This window comes from Perca fluviatilis, chromosome 3 (assembly GCF_010015445.1).
Source record: "Perca fluviatilis chromosome 3, GENO_Pfluv_1.0, whole genome shotgun sequence".
In the NCBI taxonomy this organism is placed as follows: domain Eukaryota; kingdom Metazoa; phylum Chordata; class Actinopteri; order Perciformes; family Percidae; genus Perca; species Perca fluviatilis.
In genome coordinates this window covers 31,434,584-31,452,175 of record NC_053114.1, presented here as the reverse complement: position 1 = coordinate 31,452,175, position 17,592 = coordinate 31,434,584, and the positions used below count along the sequence as shown (strand labels likewise).

The 17,592-nt window shown below is 40.2% G+C and overlaps 1 protein-coding gene across 4 annotated transcripts in view; it reads left to right on the top strand.

Annotated features, from left to right (window-relative positions):
- The window catches only part of ush2a (Usher syndrome 2A (autosomal recessive, mild)), a 233,519-nt gene that overhangs the window by 143,040 nt on the left and 72,887 nt on the right, over positions 1–17,592 (top strand). For all 4 annotated transcript variants that reach the window (XM_039794826.1, XM_039794827.1, XM_039794825.1 and 1 more), the window contains exons 50-62: positions 6–724; positions 1,198–1,367; positions 1,461–1,627; positions 1,797–1,885; positions 4,936–5,270; positions 6,909–7,064; positions 8,768–8,931; positions 9,128–9,337; positions 12,583–12,785; positions 12,877–12,989; positions 13,919–14,138; positions 16,842–17,010; positions 17,137–17,358. In XM_039794826.1, coding sequence (XP_039650760.1) covers positions 6–724; positions 1,198–1,367; positions 1,461–1,627; positions 1,797–1,885; positions 4,936–5,270; positions 6,909–7,064; positions 8,768–8,931; positions 9,128–9,337; positions 12,583–12,785; positions 12,877–12,989; positions 13,919–14,138; positions 16,842–17,010; positions 17,137–17,358 — 2,937 coding nt within the window. The remainder of the gene's footprint in view (positions 1–5; positions 725–1,197; positions 1,368–1,460; positions 1,628–1,796; positions 1,886–4,935; positions 5,271–6,908; positions 7,065–8,767; positions 8,932–9,127; positions 9,338–12,582; positions 12,786–12,876; positions 12,990–13,918; positions 14,139–16,841; positions 17,011–17,136; positions 17,359–17,592) is intronic.

Below are 17,592 nucleotides of genomic sequence, written 5' to 3'. Positions count from 1 at the left end.
CCCAGGTCCAGGACCATTGGACACTCCAGCTGTATCTGGGCTCTACCCTCGAAGTGTAACAATTAGCTGGGTTCCTCCCTCCCAGCCGAATGGCATTATCATCAAGTATATCCTCTATCTTTGCCCCAGCTCCATCTCTTCTTTAGATTTCAATCCCAGCTCAGTCTCCAGTACCAGCACAACCCTCAGCTCCAGCTCTGGTCGTAACCCAAGCCTATTGACCAGCACTGAGGGTGCATATCTCAACTCAGGTCATGACCTCAGGTCAACATCCAATCTTACCACTCAAGGCTCAAGCCACATGTCCATGTCCACTGTCAACACAGGCAGTAATGACAGCTCAAGCACAATTCATGGCACTAGACCCAACCTCCTCCCTCACCCTTTCACTAGCTTGAGGCCTGGAATAGCAGAAGACAACCAAATTGAATCCACTGGTGTAAGCAATGCAAGCCAAGGCCCCGCTTCCATCTCATTCCACCCCACTGAACCAAATACTGCCAGTGTAAACCCAAGCCCCAGTCTTTTACTGCCACACCCAGAATACATTGCAACCAGCTTGAATACTGAACATATTGTAAAACAAGACTCCTTTCACAGCATTTCTGGTTTCTTTAGTGCAGCTTCAGATTCAAGTTCATCCCTTCTATCAGTCACGGTTCCAGGGAACACCACTAGCTACACTTTCCTCGACCTACGGCCATACCAGGCTTACAGCCTCCAGGTACAATATATTAGAATGATACTATGGTAGAATACAATACTGTACCACACTGTATAGTGTGATAGATTCAACAGTTTATATTATGCCATTTAAAATATGGTAATACAGTTATTGTGTCACAAATACAGTAAGTAGTCTATTTTCCAATCTGAGTATGTTATGATGAATATACAATAATTAGATTTTTTTATTAGCAATTGAATAATCATATGTGTTTCCAGTCACAGATGAGGCTGAATTTCTAAATTAAATTTTGATGTCGCAGCACCCTTTATTTTTCTTTTTGTTTCCACAGTCATTGTAGCATGGCAGTTGAAGGTGTCAGAATTGAGAATCATTGACAGAGAAATAATAGAATAAATCCTGTTTTTATCACTATTAATTGGTAATTTACTGACTGAATAAAAAACGTCTAGCCTTACAGTGATAACTCTAGAAATACAAATGTGACAAAATTGTTCTCCAACATCTAGGTGGAGGCATGCACCAGTGTGGGTTGTTCAGTGTCTGGGATGTCTCAGGACTTTCGTACCCTCCCAGCTCCCCCTGAAGGGGTTCCTGCACCTCACCTTTACTCTGACACCCCCACCTCTGTTCTCTTGTCCTGGGGTGCACCGGATTGGACCAATGGACCACTGGAGCGGTGAGAGATGATCACATGCATACACTTCAATCCCTCTGTAACACTCCTACAGTATTTGTATACAAATTCCAATGTATCTTGTGCTGGCCATAGGTGGCTGATTGAGCGCAGAGTTGCTGGGACCAAACAAGTCTCCACAGTGGGCCATCTCCCACCAGACCCTCCCCCTCTTTCCTTCCTGGACTCTTCATCAGCTCTCAGTCCCTGGACTAGCTACCAGTATCGACTTGTGCTCCATAATCAGGCTGGCAACACTACAGGTAAGGGCATAATTAATATTAAATCTGCCCAGGAAGTATGTATGTTGCAATTTACACTGTCTAGTGCCAGCTTTACTTCACTGCTTTGTGTCAAACGTTAAGATAAATGTTTCCAGCCTTTGTTGTTTCGCAGTAGGATCTTTAACCACATATTGTTACATACTTGCAGGACCCTGGGTCAATATCACCACCAGACCTTCTCGGCCAGCTGGTCTCAGTCCACCAAGGGTGAAGGTCTTCGGGCCAGAGTCACTTCAGGTATGGATGCCTTTTTTAAAGCTGACTTCTCTCAGGTTCACTAAAACCCTCTTAGATCTGGCATGAGATCACAAGAGCCTGACATATTCTTGAAGCACACAAATATAATCTAAGTCAGCCATGCTGCTACTCATAGTGAATTAGAATATCTCCTATTGCATTCAACTGATAGAAGGTTTCAGAATATCAGCATTTAGAATTTAAACAGAAAATACACAAAAAATATAATGCAACTTCAGTCACTCGGAGTACAAAAGACAAAGCAATGTCACACTGATTCCTCTGTCTTTCCTTCTTGAGATTTAATGAGAAAGAAAAACATTCATCTCAAGGTCCCCTTCGGAAAATGGGAGGGGCTGTGACCCTGTCTGAGGCAGCTTCCTTCCTGTCGGCCATTTTGAAGGAGGGGCCAGAGTTAAGTTCCACCGCTGGCTAATCCCACATCAAGGCCCATCAATGAAAGCCACTGAAACAATATTGTATGCATGCACACACACACACACATATGCACTCACAGCCCCACACTAATGCTAACTGCAGGAAAATGCTAATGCCTGTCATAATTTCAGAACCGCCCCTGTCATCTCTGCAGCAGCACAGCTTTAGGGGTCATAGGTCTCAGAAGAAAAGTGTTCCTTCCTGGTTGTTGCTAATTGGACAGACAGGCAGGCTGCTTCCTGGTTACGAATTTAACCTTGACAAAACAGACAGGATTTTGAGTATCTTCCTTCATTCTCTAAATGATTTATTTTTCACCTCACTTCATGCTCATCAAGATATTCACTTTTCCTCTTTTATATTTTCTTTTCAATTTGCATGTTTTGCATGTTCTTTTTATGTAGTGATACTCCTGGTCAGGATATCAAGGTGAAGTCTACTGAATGTCTGCTTCTCTGATATTAAGATGGCATATCTGTTATTCACAGACCGTGTCCTTTTGGCTTTATCAGATTGTGAGTGGAATAGTTAGTGATGTGTGTGTATGAGTCAGTAAGGGATGGAGATACACAACACATAGATTGTTGTAATGCAGGTTTTGTATTTGACTTTAATGTTAAAAAGAGATCTATACAATAAAGCAAAATGAGATCACAGATACAAAATAGATTTAGGGTTTGGTACAAAAAAAACTTCAAAGAAAGACTGAATAGGTAACCACTCTAATTGTATGTATTTGCTTCTTTGTTAGTGTCTGATTCACAGCTAGTGATCAGTTTCTCATTCTCAAACTTGTTCTCTCTGCCAAGATAGTTGTGCTTTAGCTGATAGTTAGTCATTCTGAAGGCACATCGATGAACATCAAATTAAACCATTAATTTGATTTTGGTCGTGTTTGGATCTGCGACCCATAATTTCACTTTTCACAAATCAGAAAAAAACAAACTCAAAGATTTGGGCCTTGATCCCAAATCCTGATAGTTTGTTTGCAGGATGACAATATAAATTTACCTTAAAACGTAAGTGATAAAGTTGATGCATGTATGAATAGATTGTAAAATTGTATTGTCAGCTGTATAGGTTGGCACTCTCAATGCCTTTGCGTTTTTTTCTGAATAAAATAGCATAGATGCACAAAGACACACAAACATAACACGTGCACCATGTCCTTACACATACACACACCTATTCTCTCTCACTACCAACTTTATTATCTGTCTCTCTCTCTCTCTCTCTTTCTCTATCTGCTCTCTCTCTGTCTTTCACTCATATACACATACACAAATATACAAACACACACACACACATACTGTACTGGCCTTAGCCCCTGTGCTCTGTGTCAGCCCAGGGTCTCTGCTGTCTTCACCATTTCCAGATTACATCAGGCTATTCAATCTGTAAATGACTTCCACCACAAAGCACACCCAACACGCACTTTGGGAAATGAGCTACCTAACTCAACATGACCCTGCCCATATGTGGTTGTGTGTGTGGCTCACAGTGTGCGTGTGTGTGTGTGTGTCCTGTATCACCTCACAGTGTCACTTGTTAAATGAATATCAAGGTTGCATGAGAAATAATTATTCTTGACGTCCATTCATAATACTCTCATCAACATGGACCACTTAATCACCTAAACGCATAAGTCTTAACAAGCTCTGAACACTGTGTGTGTGTGTGTGTGCGTGTGTGTCTGCAATTGTTGAATTTAGGTGTAATGGTGTTTTTGTGTGGATATATAAACAAAACATTCATTGTATAGATATCTGTAATTCAAAGGTGTGTGTGTGTGTGTGTGTGTGTGTGTGTGTGTGTGTGTGTGTGTGTGTGTGTGTGTGTGTGTGTGTGTGTGTGTGTGTGTGTGTGTGAGAGTGTGAGTGTGTGAGTGAGTGAGTATGTCTGCATGTGTGTGTGCCAGTTACCTTCATCTTCACTCTGAAATGCTGACAGACTGAACTGTTTCCAAATCAGATGCAGTGCTCAACAACAGCAAGCTTTTGTTTTTGCATACAGCAATTCCATTACCAGCCGTTTTCATTATTTTAGCATGGTGTTTGTGCATGTGCACGTGTTTGTGTGTGGGTGTACCCTGTTTTAAATTTAATGAAAAGAATCTTCTGCTCAAGTCAACGTCAGGTTATCTTTCCCCACAACAGAGTTTCTCACACACACACACACACACACACACACACACACACACACACACACACACACACACACACACACACATACCCAGGTGACATTGTATGCACACATGGATACTAGCTGCACAATATCACTGGTAGCACTTAACTGACTACACATGCATTTACACTGTGATGCAGATATGTGTTTGCATTAGCACACAATGCAAGCTCTGCACATGCACACACATTCACACACTTTGCCATAACTTCCTGTAGTTCATCCATTTAAAAGCTTTCTGCCGTCCTCAGCATGCCAAGAACATTTAGAATGTCCAGCCAACCAATGAGATGGCTTTTCAGGGATAATGATAGGACAGTTAGGATTAAGTGAACTAGGCCTTTAGTTTTCTCTGTACTCTGATTTATCCGGATACTTTATTTGAAATGAACAACCCTGAACTTAAATCTAACACAATTATGTTTCAGGTCACATGGTCGCCTCCTCTTATTCCCAATGGAGAAATCCACGGCTATGAGATCCGCCTCCCAGAACCCCGCATCTTCCATGACAGTGGCAATACTTCTGAGCTCAATGTCACAATAACTGACCTCATTCCATACACAAACTACAGTATTACTGTGTTGGCATGTTCCAACGGTGGTGGACATGTTGGAGGTTGTACAGAAAGCCTGCCCATACCTGCTACTACATTACCCACAACCCCCGAAGGCCTTGAACCACTGTCTGTAGTGGCAGTGAGTGAGTCGTTCCTGGCCATTTCCTGGCAACCACCAAGCAGGCCCAATGGACCTAACATCAGGTAAGATGGATATTACACAGAATCCATACCAAAGGTGGCATAGTTACATGATGTGAGTCTTAGACCTCTGGGCTTAGATGGCATTCCACATTGCTGCTTACTGTAAGTTGAACATACAGTATATTAGTAAAACACTGATGCCATGATGCACCATCACTAACAAATTCCCTTGTTTTTCTATCTCATCAACCAATCGACCAATAGTAACACTAGTACAAAAGTAATTTTAAATGACGAGCTTAAGAACATACATTTGGTCTGTAATGAAGACACATCCAGTGGTTTACTGTAATCATATTACTTTTCTTAAGGAATGCAGTAGTGTAGAACTTCATTACATTTACTGGCACAACGAAACGTGTGCAACATTCGGATAGAATTATGTTTAGTCACATTTAAAATGTCTGTCAATATCAATCAAGGATAATTATTTTGCCTTGGCCCATTGACCAATCTGCTGTCCGAACATGTGTAAACAAGGGGATAACCTAAAGTACAAAATGACAGAGGGGTGATGATAAATGGAGATACTTTTATTATTCAGAATTCACACCATTTAATTAATATAAAATATCACAATGAAATATACATGGTATCCAGGTACGATATACCTGTCCACATCAGTAATCTTAACATGATTCAGTCAACATTCCCACTATCAATCAGGCATGCATAACTGCTTTCAAAATACACAGAACCAAACAGATTGCTTCTATTGCTTTCTGAAGGTCGTAGGAATTTAACCAAGTCAAAGAAAAGTAAGAAGAAGACGGTTTAAAATACTTCTGTACATGAAAATACAGATCCAAAATCCAATACTAGTAATTATCAAGAGCTAATATGAGCGGACCCCAATCTGTGTAACGGTCATAGCTTTACATAATTTGAATCAACCCTGTGTTTTTATTAATTAGCTAAAGCCCAAAGTTAGAAACCAGGCAGCCAACACTGACATCTACAGCATGTTGTTATTGAGAGACAGACGCTGGAGATGTTAAATTGTTGCTGAAAAACTTAAGCAAACAAGCAGATAGGGACACTTTACAAGCTGCTAATGTGAGTGCCCTGGTAATGAGCTAAGTGCTGTGAATTTTTTAATCAGTGTTTTCTCAGTCCTATTGCACATTCTGGTTCGTTTTGTTCTGTCCTGTCCTACTCTGTCGGTGATTAGGGCTAAAATAAAGGTCCATTTTCCTGGCAGGCGATTAAAATGCATGTCTCTGTTCTGCTCTGCTCAGCTCTGTGTGTTTGTCTAAGTGGGTTTGTTAAAAGGCGGCATTAAGCCCTTCTCTTCTGATTACAGCAGAAATTAGCATCACTGTAGGGAGAGGAAAACACAAACCCTGCAGAAAAAAACAACAGAGGGAGGGGTGAGATACAGTGAACGCAAAAGAATAGAGATGATGAAAAACAGCAGAAGAGGAGGAAATGAGCGATAAGGAGAAGAGTCAGTTTAAAATTGTGTGTATGTTTTTGTTGTGTCCGTATGCAGGCATGTGTGTATTACCATCATGTGGGTACAGTGTCTGTCTGTGTGCTCATATTGGTGCATTTGTGAACATGTGTTGGGTGTTAATGCATTCCTAAACATCCAACCATGTGTGTGTGTGTTTTCTTTTATTCAAATTTTCCCTTCAGATACAAGTTGCTCAGACGTAAAACCCACCAGCCCCTGGCCATCGCCACGGTCCCTACGGTAACAGCCATGTCCCCTCCCCCCTCTGAAGATCTCCATCGCTGGCTCCATGTTTACTCCGGCACCAAATTGTTCTACCAAGATAAAGGCCTAAGCAGGTGAGATTACGGAAATGAGCTCTAGAGCAAACGCCGGCGCGGCAGCAAACCGTGTGTGCAGAGCCGATCGGCGAGCTGCTGCTGATGCCGATCTTTTAATACCGCTCAAAGATACATTAAGCAAATATCCCAAAGAATTAAATTGTTTTTCACACAGCGTTCCCTAATCTCAGTTTGGCACTTGGTGGAAGCTAATTTTTTTTCCCTCTATGCTTGCTAAACGGCTCTGTGTGTACTCTTTTCGGGTTTATGTCTCTACTGTGCTTTATTCAAGTTGCAAAGTTTTCAACATGTCAGCTCTTTTCACTTTGCAGGATTATTTTAATGTTGTTTGAAAGTACTTTATAAGAATGTAATTTGTGTTTGTTTAATATAAGTTGCCATATTAGCAGGACTAACAGTAACTTTACAGTAAACAAATAGATAAAGGTAGATGTGACTGAAATTAAGATCCCCCACATTCCACTTATAGAGCATCACTATCATATCTGTTATTTCTGTGAATTCCTTTAGTGGAGGATTGATTCACAAGTCAGTACTTGTACCAGGAGCTTGTCTGTATTAGCATTTGTTATTTTTTCTTGCCCAAGCTATTTTTTAATGACTGATCGAAGAAACTTTCAAGCCTTTTATTCAGAATCTTTTTTTTTGTTGATTAATTTTTTATTGTTTTTTATATTTTTAAACATACAGAACATACAAACACAATTGAACAAGAATAACAACTCTCTCCCATCCCCCACCCTCTGTGGTCGCAAGAAAAGAAAACAAACAAACAACAAAAACAGGAATCAGAAATCACACCTTGCCTAGTCACTCTCCTCTACTTCCTGTGATGCTGAGGTCATTAGGACTGATACTTGTGCTGCTGGGGTTTTTCCATCGGTCTATAGTTGATGATTTGGCTTTGTTAATCCTTGCTGTAGAGAGCTCAAGCATAACTATGTCTAGAAAATATGCCAACCGCTGTTTTACACAAAGCGAGTGGGGAGGGAGCCAGCGCTGAGCTATCATTTTCTTGGTCGCGGTTGAGCCGGCTAGACAAATTTTCTTCTGCCTCCCAAGCTGGTGTAATTTAGAGTCGTCATTAAGTAACAAAACAATCGGGTCAGTAGGAATTCGACATCCTATCACATCAGATATTATTGATTATATATCATATATATTCCAAAACTCATGCACCTGTTCACACTCCCAGACCATGTGCAGGAAAGTTCCAGTTTGTTCAGGTTGACAGAACGTGCAATAGGAAGTGGGAATGCCTTTGGAGACGTATCTCTTCTGAGGTGTCCAATATGTCCTATGGCATATGTTGAAGTGGATCTGCTGGTGCTTTGGGTTCTTGGAACAGTGGGAAATGTTGTCCCAAACTGTCTCCCAATTAATTACATTCCCCTCCGGGCTCAGCTCTCGCGCCCATTTCTTTACTATTGGGAGTTCTCCTACGGATACTTGCATCAATTTAGCATAAATCCTGGACACTAATCCTCTCACAGGAAAATCAACGAGCCATTCAATGATTGGGTGAGTCTTGAGACTGTTTCTCCATGTTACTCCATAACATTTTAGGGCTGACCTTAAACGAAGATTTTATTCAGAATCTTGAAGATATTTCTCAGCAACAATAGTAACTTTTACCTCACAGGGAAGGTAAAACATATTGTAGCCCCCTTATCAAAACCACCAATATTGTCTCTCAACAGATTTACCCGTTACCAGTACCAGTTAGTGATACATAATGACGTGGGCTACTCCTCAGGAGAAATTGTTACGGCAGTGACCATGGCGGGGGTTCCCCACCACCCTCCGTCTTTGTCTGCCTACGCTATCAATCACACTGCTGTACAAGTCAACTGGACACAACCCTGTAAGATTACTGTCTCTCTTAAACACACACACTCAAACACACAATCTGCCCAGCAAAGGTCTTTCATGGCTGTATATTCTTCAAAGATTGTTCTGTGACTTGACAATTACAAAACAGTGAAATTGGAGACTGAAAATGATGTGGGTTTTTTTTCTTCTCCCTTACTCTTCTTCTTCTCCTGTTGTGTCTTTCTCAGCTTTGCAAGATCTACAGGGAGAGGTGGAATCTTACTTTCTGACAATAGTGTCTGCCCAGTCAAGTCAAATATTGGCTTTCCCCCGTGAGATCATCTCCACAGTAATAAGTGACCTTTGGCCCAGCACGACATATCTGTTGTCCGTACAGGTGTCCAACGGAGCACATAATACATCTAAGGCAACAGTTAACGTCACCACAGAGGATGGAGGTATGTGTACTGTATATCTGTGTAATATTCGCCCAACAATTGTTTTTAGAAGTTGGTTAAAGTTTGCCTTCTTACTTCCTATATGTGTGAGGATATTATTGTGCAAATACTGTTATGTGTGTATGAGTGTGTCATGTACAGTACACAAATTCAATACATCCAAGAGAGGTGTCTTTGTTAATGTGTGTTTCTCTGCCTCTCTGTGCTTCACAGGAGATGTTAAACACATCATGTAGTGAGGCATGAAATCAATACAAAGTGTGTGAGGCAGATTTAAGGTGTTGTAAAATGCTTGTTGGCACCACACGCAGACAAACATGCAAACTGCACACAGCCACATACACAAGCAGTGTTCTACCTGTCAAAGACAGCAAACATTTGTCCGTTCCCATGTCTTATGCAGGCTATAATTACTATACTTTATATTACAGTTACAATATATCACATCATCTTTTCTAAAAAAAGCTCTAAAATTCTATAAAAACAAATCTATACTAAAATAAGTGAAATCATATATGTCCCTTATGTTGAAATGGGAAACATGCAGAGACATCACTACGACACCTTGTTGATAGAGGTCTCACAGCTTTAGCCGTCTCTGCATAATCTGTTAATATTTGTAAAATAAGCACCTGAGACTTTATCAGGATGTACTTTTCTGCAGCCTTGAGAGAGTGTATTTAATGAAATATGAGTCAGTATGAGATATCAGTTCTCAAATCTACTAGTATTTCCCTTTTCAGGTAGGGTCAGCTTTTACTATATATAGCTCTGAATTGCACAGGCTATCCAACTGTCATCACAACTTTTCTCTCCATTTCCCTCTCCAACTCTCAGCCCAGTCTCTCAGCATTTAAGAGTTAGCTTTCAAATCACTCTATGTAATCATATGTCAAAGGACATTCGCTCTGTCTATTGTTTTCTTTGTCTCCATTTCATTCTGAATCTCTTTCTAAACATCTTTCTTTCTCTTTTTTCCCCTCGCAGTTCTATTTCTTTTTCAGTATAATCATACAGTATGTCAAAGGCTTCTCTCTTTCCCTCTAATCTGAGCAGTATAATAAAAAGTGCATTAAAAACATTAGAAAATCATTAGGTGCTAAAGGCAAAGCACGGCTCGTTTAACTGAGAGGGCTCTGGAGGTAATTTCATTATTTTACAGCCATAAGAGTGCACACACACACACACACACACACACACACACACACACACACACATATACACACATATACACACGCACAGACCAAGGCCAAATATATTTTAACTAATGCAGCTCAACCCTACCAACCATCCTAACATGGCCCGCAATCTATAGGGCAATGCTAACATTCGGACTAATTGGCAAGTAAAATGTGTGTGCGTGTCTGTGTGTGTATGAGTGAAAGAAGCTCAGTGTGCAGTATTGCGTTGATAATGTCATCCTGCAGTAAATGAAATGTAGAGCAGTAGGCTGGGTTTAGGTAAGTGCATTGGCAGCAAATGAATTGGGTTAACTTCTCTTAGCTGAGTGCATTTTCACTTAGAATAATAGATGGAGTCTGTATGATTACCTCTCTCACGCACCACCTTTCATATTATTTCCCTCTGTTTGGTTCTCTCTCTCACTTTTCTACACACAACTTGATTTCGTTGTACAGTTAAATTAACAATATTCCATGTTCTTTCCCCCACTCTGCCTTTAAATGTTGGTCAATGTCTATATATCTTCTTTTTTACTGATTATCTCTTTGTCAGATTTTCCCATGTCCTTCACTGTCTCTGCCATTCACTCGTTCCTATTGCCTATTCATCTTTAACTCATGTCCTATAGGTTATAATATTATAGGAGTTGATTAAGAGGAATTCTTAGAGGAGTGAACTAAGGGAATTAAAAGAAGTCAGGAAATTTGACTGACTGGACAGTGAAAGACAGAAAGGTAGAGACTGTCATTCACTTCTGCCTGTGAGACAGAGAAAAATTGAGGGAGTGAGCTGATCATGCAGAATCAATCTATTCTTAGTGAAAACGCACTCAGATAAGTGAAGTTAACCCAATTAATTTGCTGCCAATGCACCTACCTAAACCCAGCCCACTGTCCTACATTTCATTTACTGCTGGATAGCATTATCAACGCTATACTGCACACACACACACAGACGGACAGGTGGTCTCCCTCCGTCTCTAGACTCACAACACCCTGCCTTATAGGCACACCGACACACATTCCTGTTTATTTCTGTGTCACACACACAAACACATTCTCTGTCGTGCTGTGTGCCCATCTCAATCCCTCTCACACACATTCATGTTCATACTAGAGATGGTCCGATACCATGTTTTGCTTCCCGATACCGATTCCGATACCTGAACCTGCGTATCGGCCGATGCCGAGTACCGATCCGATACCAGTGTGTCATATATTTTATTATGTTTTAACAAATGTATACTACTCTCCCTGTATGGATGCGATATTATTTCTATCTCTGTTGTCTGTCAGGCTCAGGTTAAACTCTTTGTGAAACATGAACAAATACAAACAATGAATGCCATGGAACTTTCTTTTATTATCCAGTTTGACATTCAGTTATAAACGGAAAAAGAACATAAATAAACTACTTGAACGTAGATTTTCTTCGGGGCTTTATCATGCCATCGGATCGGTGCATAAACGCTGTACCGATACCGATACCGCCACTTTAGGCATTTAGGGAGCCGATCACGTTACCGGTAAGTAGCGGTATCGAGAAATCTCTGGTTCATACACCTCTTGAGTAGAGATGGTTAAAAGTGTATGCCTAGATTTATTAATGTTACATGTCTGTTATAAAATGTCAGCGCGTACTCATGATCTCATAGTCACAGCACATAGTTTTAACATCGCCTTTTCTTTTTGACTTTTACAAGCTTGGCCTGATCACTAATGCAGCACAGTTTAAAGACATTTTAAAGATTTAGTTGTGTGGTTTTTTGTGTAAAAAAGCACTGTGTACAAGCAGTTGTCAAATAAATTTGTGTGAAAATCTGCCTCGGAAACCACCAATACCATTTTTTGCAACAGTCGAGATGGTCTATATGTAAAAGCTTAATTGTGTGATGTTGAGAGCATTGGTTTCATACCACAACTCAAACATGCATGTTTGAAGATGACCACATCTCATATCTTCATATCTTTGTCTCTTCAAGCATTCTTGAAGAGACAAACATTCTGTTGTTCTTTAAGAATCAAACAATTTTGGGTCTCCGTACTCACATGTGCCATCCTCAGAGCCAGACGGGATGTCTACCCCAGAGGTGGTTCCAGTTAACAGCAGCACAGTACGTGTGCTCTGGTTTCCTCCTCTACGGCCCAATGGAGCCATTACTGGTTACTACATCTACCTTAATGACCGTCTTCATGGCAGTGCAGACAACAGCTCAGGGTCCTACCTGCTGGGGGACCTGCGGCCTTTTACTATCTACAACGTACAGGTACACACACAAACAAAAGCAGATATGCACACAGAAAGGTAGACACACAAACGTGCATTATGTTGTTGTCTGTTTTGTTTGTGTATTTCAGGTGGAGGTGTGTACTGTGTATGCATGTGTGCGGAGTAATGTTACTCAGACAACTACTGTGGAGGACATACCTGCCGACCTGGCCACACCGCACGCACACGTGATCAGCCCCAGGTAATACAGTGATGTACTGCAGATATTTTTTGTTATTCTTTCTGCATGTTCTCTCTATTTTATTTCATCTTAACCATGCCAGGTTTGAGGTTCATGAAACTTTATAGCCTTTGGTTTGACTGTAGTAATCGTTAATGTTTATCTGCAGCGCAAAAGGTTGGTTTGCATGTTTTGACACAACAGAATCAATACAGCTGGCACTAACAGAGTAAATGGTTGAGCTATTTTGTCTTGTGGGCTAGATACAACAGGACTGAATGAAAATGTAATTTTAATCAGCACTAGTAACCTCTATATCAATAAAGAATAACATTATACATTGTTTGTATTACACAATTTCAGTTGTTACACCAGATTTGATACTAATATATACTATACAGATATACTAATGTATTACAGTATTTTGACTATATAATGGTACTGTAACATATTACCTTGAAGTTATTAATACTTAAAATTAATACAAATATGATGGTAAACTGACATTTTATTTGCAGTCAGTTGAATTTAATGACACTTAAAATGCTCTGCTTCCCACGTTTGACCTAAATCTCAATGTTGCAAATCTTACAGTTGCAGAGGAAGTAGTGATTTGTGGATTATTTTCTGTCTAGAAGACTCTGGAAGTTGTAACTCTGTGTGTTACTACACAGGTCTTCTCTCTGCAAAAGATGTCAGAGATAAAAAAGAGGAAAATCAATAGTGAGAAGTGTATAAAGACACACACACCCTGACACTGTAACTCAACTTTGTCAGGCATTAACCATGCATGGATGCATTTGTGTGTGTGTTTGGGTATGACAAAGTTTTTGTGTGCCTCTCAGCAGTGTGAAAGGAGTGTGAAGGAGAACACACCCACTCTCTCTCTCTCTCTCTCTCTCTCTCTCTCTCTCTCTCTCTCTATCTCTCTCTCTTTCTCTCTCTCTCAGGATGGTGAGGTTGGACTGGTCCCCTCCAGAAAGACCCAGTGGGATCATGCTTGGCTATGATGTCTTAAGAAGGACCCTGAGGCCATGTGACGTTGGGTCAACAGGGGTCACATCCTCTGTGGGGGAAGAGTCAGGTGGTGTAAGCTTCAGATGTTTCTACTTGCAGTGTCCTGCCACTCATGGTGTGTGTGGGAAGTCCTGCTTCCATCCTGACATTCAGGTGATTATGTTCTGCTCATATGGTACTTTATCACATGCATTTGGTATAGACAATACTTCATTAACATTGATGTGCTGAAGGAAGGAACAACATTTACAGTTTAAAACAATACAATATTGATTGTTCTGAAGGAGTACTGAATTTTTCACTTTTTGTCAAGACTATTGCCTGGAACACACACTTTAATATGCAACATTTAGAGAGTGTGCTGTTGATCTATGTAATAATAAATGACGTACTGTTTTGAAAAGCAAGACATAACACAAATGTTGATTATTCAGTTTGTATTGAGAATGATACATTTTGGGGGTTAATATATATCTTGCTTTGCTCTGCTATGTTCGGTCTTTCTTCTGCTATAATCCTCTCTCCTCTGCCCTTTTCACCTGAATGCCAGAGCCTCTTTTAACTAGAACTTGTCATGAGTAATCATTTAAACCTTTACTGTCCAACAACAACATGTGTAAAACAAGATAGAAGTCCAGGGTCTTTGCTCAGGTTGCTGATCTGAAGTGGAGAATACATTGTTGCTGTGTACTACCTCAGGATATTAGTCTGCAGATATTAGTCCACACACACACACACACACACACACACACACACACACACACACACACACACACACACACACACACACACACACACATATTAAAAAACACAGAGGCCCGCAGACAAATACACACTCTCACATTTCCTCTTCCAAACCCAAGCTATGTAAGTTGGATGCACGGGCATTCTCGGAGTGATTCATTTATCTAAACAGATTAACTTGACATCTGCATTCACTTCCATCCTTGTGTCATTGAATGCCAGCCAAGTTGGCACAGTGAAATTGCCTGCCATACATAGACCCCCACAGCACCCAATGGCACAAACATTAACAACAATTCAGCTCACACTTACAACTTACAACCCACTTTGACTCACAAGCTCTTTTAAATCCAATGCAATTTGGTTTCAGACGTAAATACTCTACAGACTTTGCCTTGGAAACTATCAGGCCATATGTGGATCAGGGAAGGGTGGTGGGAGCAGTATTCCTTGATCTGCGTAAAGCTTTTGATACTGTCAATCACCAGATACTTTACAGTAAATTAAATCAATATAGTCTCTCTGAGCACACTCAAAACTGGATAAGATCTTATTTGAGTGACCGACATCAGTGTGTACAAGTGAATAACCAATCTGCGTTTAGAGCCACCACGATGGGAGTGCCGCAAGGGTCTATTTTGGGACCCTTGCTTTTTAGCATCTATATAAATGTGTCTAGAGTGTGTTCTGACGTTGACGTAATCATGTACGCTGATGATACGGTGATCTTCACTTTTGGGGAAAACGAGCTGGAGGTTACTGACAAATTATCAAAAGAGATGCAAAAAGTTGCAGAATGGTTGCAGACGTCCTGTCTGACCTTAAACGTTGATAAAACGGTCTCAATGTTTTTTTCAAATAAACGTAAATTACAATCAACTCAAGAAATTCAAGTAAATGGACAAAAAATTAAAAATGTAAATGAAACTAAATATTTAGGTCTAGTACTTGATTCGAACCTTGGCTTTAAAAGTCACATAAAAAAAATTGGTAATAAATTGAAATTTAATTTGATGAACTATAAACATATTAGAAATTCATTAACTACGGAAGCCTCAAATACATACCTCAATACTAGGATTGTTCCACATCTTCTGTATTGCATGTCTAGTTGGTCTCAGGCGTGTAAGATATCATTAAAATTACTTGAATCATTATATAAAAGGGCCATAAAAATTCATGATAAAAAGCCTCGCGAGTACCATCACTGTAAAGTACAAAGTAAATATAACATTTTGAGTTTTGAAAACCTCATTAAATATAATCAAATTTCTGCTCTATTTAAAATTATCCATAACATCGCTGCTCCCCCTTTGAGAAAATTTGTCACATTAAATTCGGAGAGAATTTCTAGAGCCACACGGTCGATAGTCAGAGGAGAGTGCAGCGTTCCAAGACGTAGAACCACATATGGTCAACAGTCGTTCTCTTATAAAGCAGCGAGCCTTTGGAACACTCTCCCAGACGAAATTATTTCATGCACAAATTATAGTACATTTACACGCCTGACCAAACATTGGTTATTATCAAAGCAAACCCGTACGCACTGAATGACTGTTATATGAACGATGTAAACTGTGAGTGAGTAATAGATTCCTGAAGTGGAGAGTGTTTTTATGATGTGAGTGAAGTAATGCTTTCATGTATTATTGTGTATTTATTTTATGAACTTTTGTAAGTATAACATCAACCTGTCCAGGGACTGCAGGTGGAAATTAGCATTTTTTGCTATAACCTGGCACATGTCATCTCTTCTTTCTTAGACTAATGTTTTTTTGTGCATTGTCCCTGATCAAATAAATAAATAAATACAAATACACACATACACAACTACTTAAGAGCCACACTCATGTACCTAAAACTAAATCTCCTATATCCAACACGTACACAAACATCTATTGTGAATTGGTATTTTGGGTGTGGTATATATAAAGAAAGCCCAGAAACAATCATTTTTAGGGATGGTGGCCCTATAAAGGAACATTCCCAGTGATGATCAATATCCTCCTCTTTGGCAAATAGTCCCATACTTTCAATGCACACACATAACTGTGCCTGTGTGGATTGAGTTTACATTGTCCGTATGTGTGTGTGTAATTTTATGTCAACCAGGTTTGCTGCAGTGGACTACTGTACACTAAGAAACCACATCATCATTGCTGTGATGGCAGTTACCTGAGTTTGAGTAATTCTTCCAATCCGGTCTGCTGTGATGGCAAACTGCTCCTAGCTCTCCCTGACCACCAGTGCTGTGGAGGATACTATGTTCATGTTAAAACCAGTGAGTGTCAAATCACTTCATATACCGTATGTTCACTTACATGGGATTTGCTCTTTTCTACATGACTGGAGTATAATCTTTCCCTTGTCATTCAAGTGTTTCCTTCATCTGTCCTTGTCTTTGTAGATGAAAACTGCTGCCCTGACCACTCGCAGGGCCGGGTCTCAGTGGGGCTGGGTGACAGCTGCTGTGGGGGGGTTCCTTACTCCATGAAAGGCGGCCAGCTCTGCTGTAGTGGGAGCCTCCATGATGGCTATGGGGTCCGATGCTGTGGAGGCCGGATTGTGGATGATACACTGGTGTGCTGCGGTGATGCTGAGAGGGGGGAAGTGCATTCATATACCCCAGGTGAGTGAAGGAAACACATAGATATGAATATCAACTAACATTCTCTGTTGTTAGAATATTTTTATATTTCAATAAAAGGGAGGAAATTAAAAGATATTTGCCCAACAATGAAAGTACATTTGGGTGAAGTTGAATGGGCTGCTGAGCCTTCTGGATAGAAAACAGTTTTTGTATTTAGAAAATCCTCTATTGTAAAATCTAATCAACAAAAAGGTCCTTTGTTCAGAAAACTAG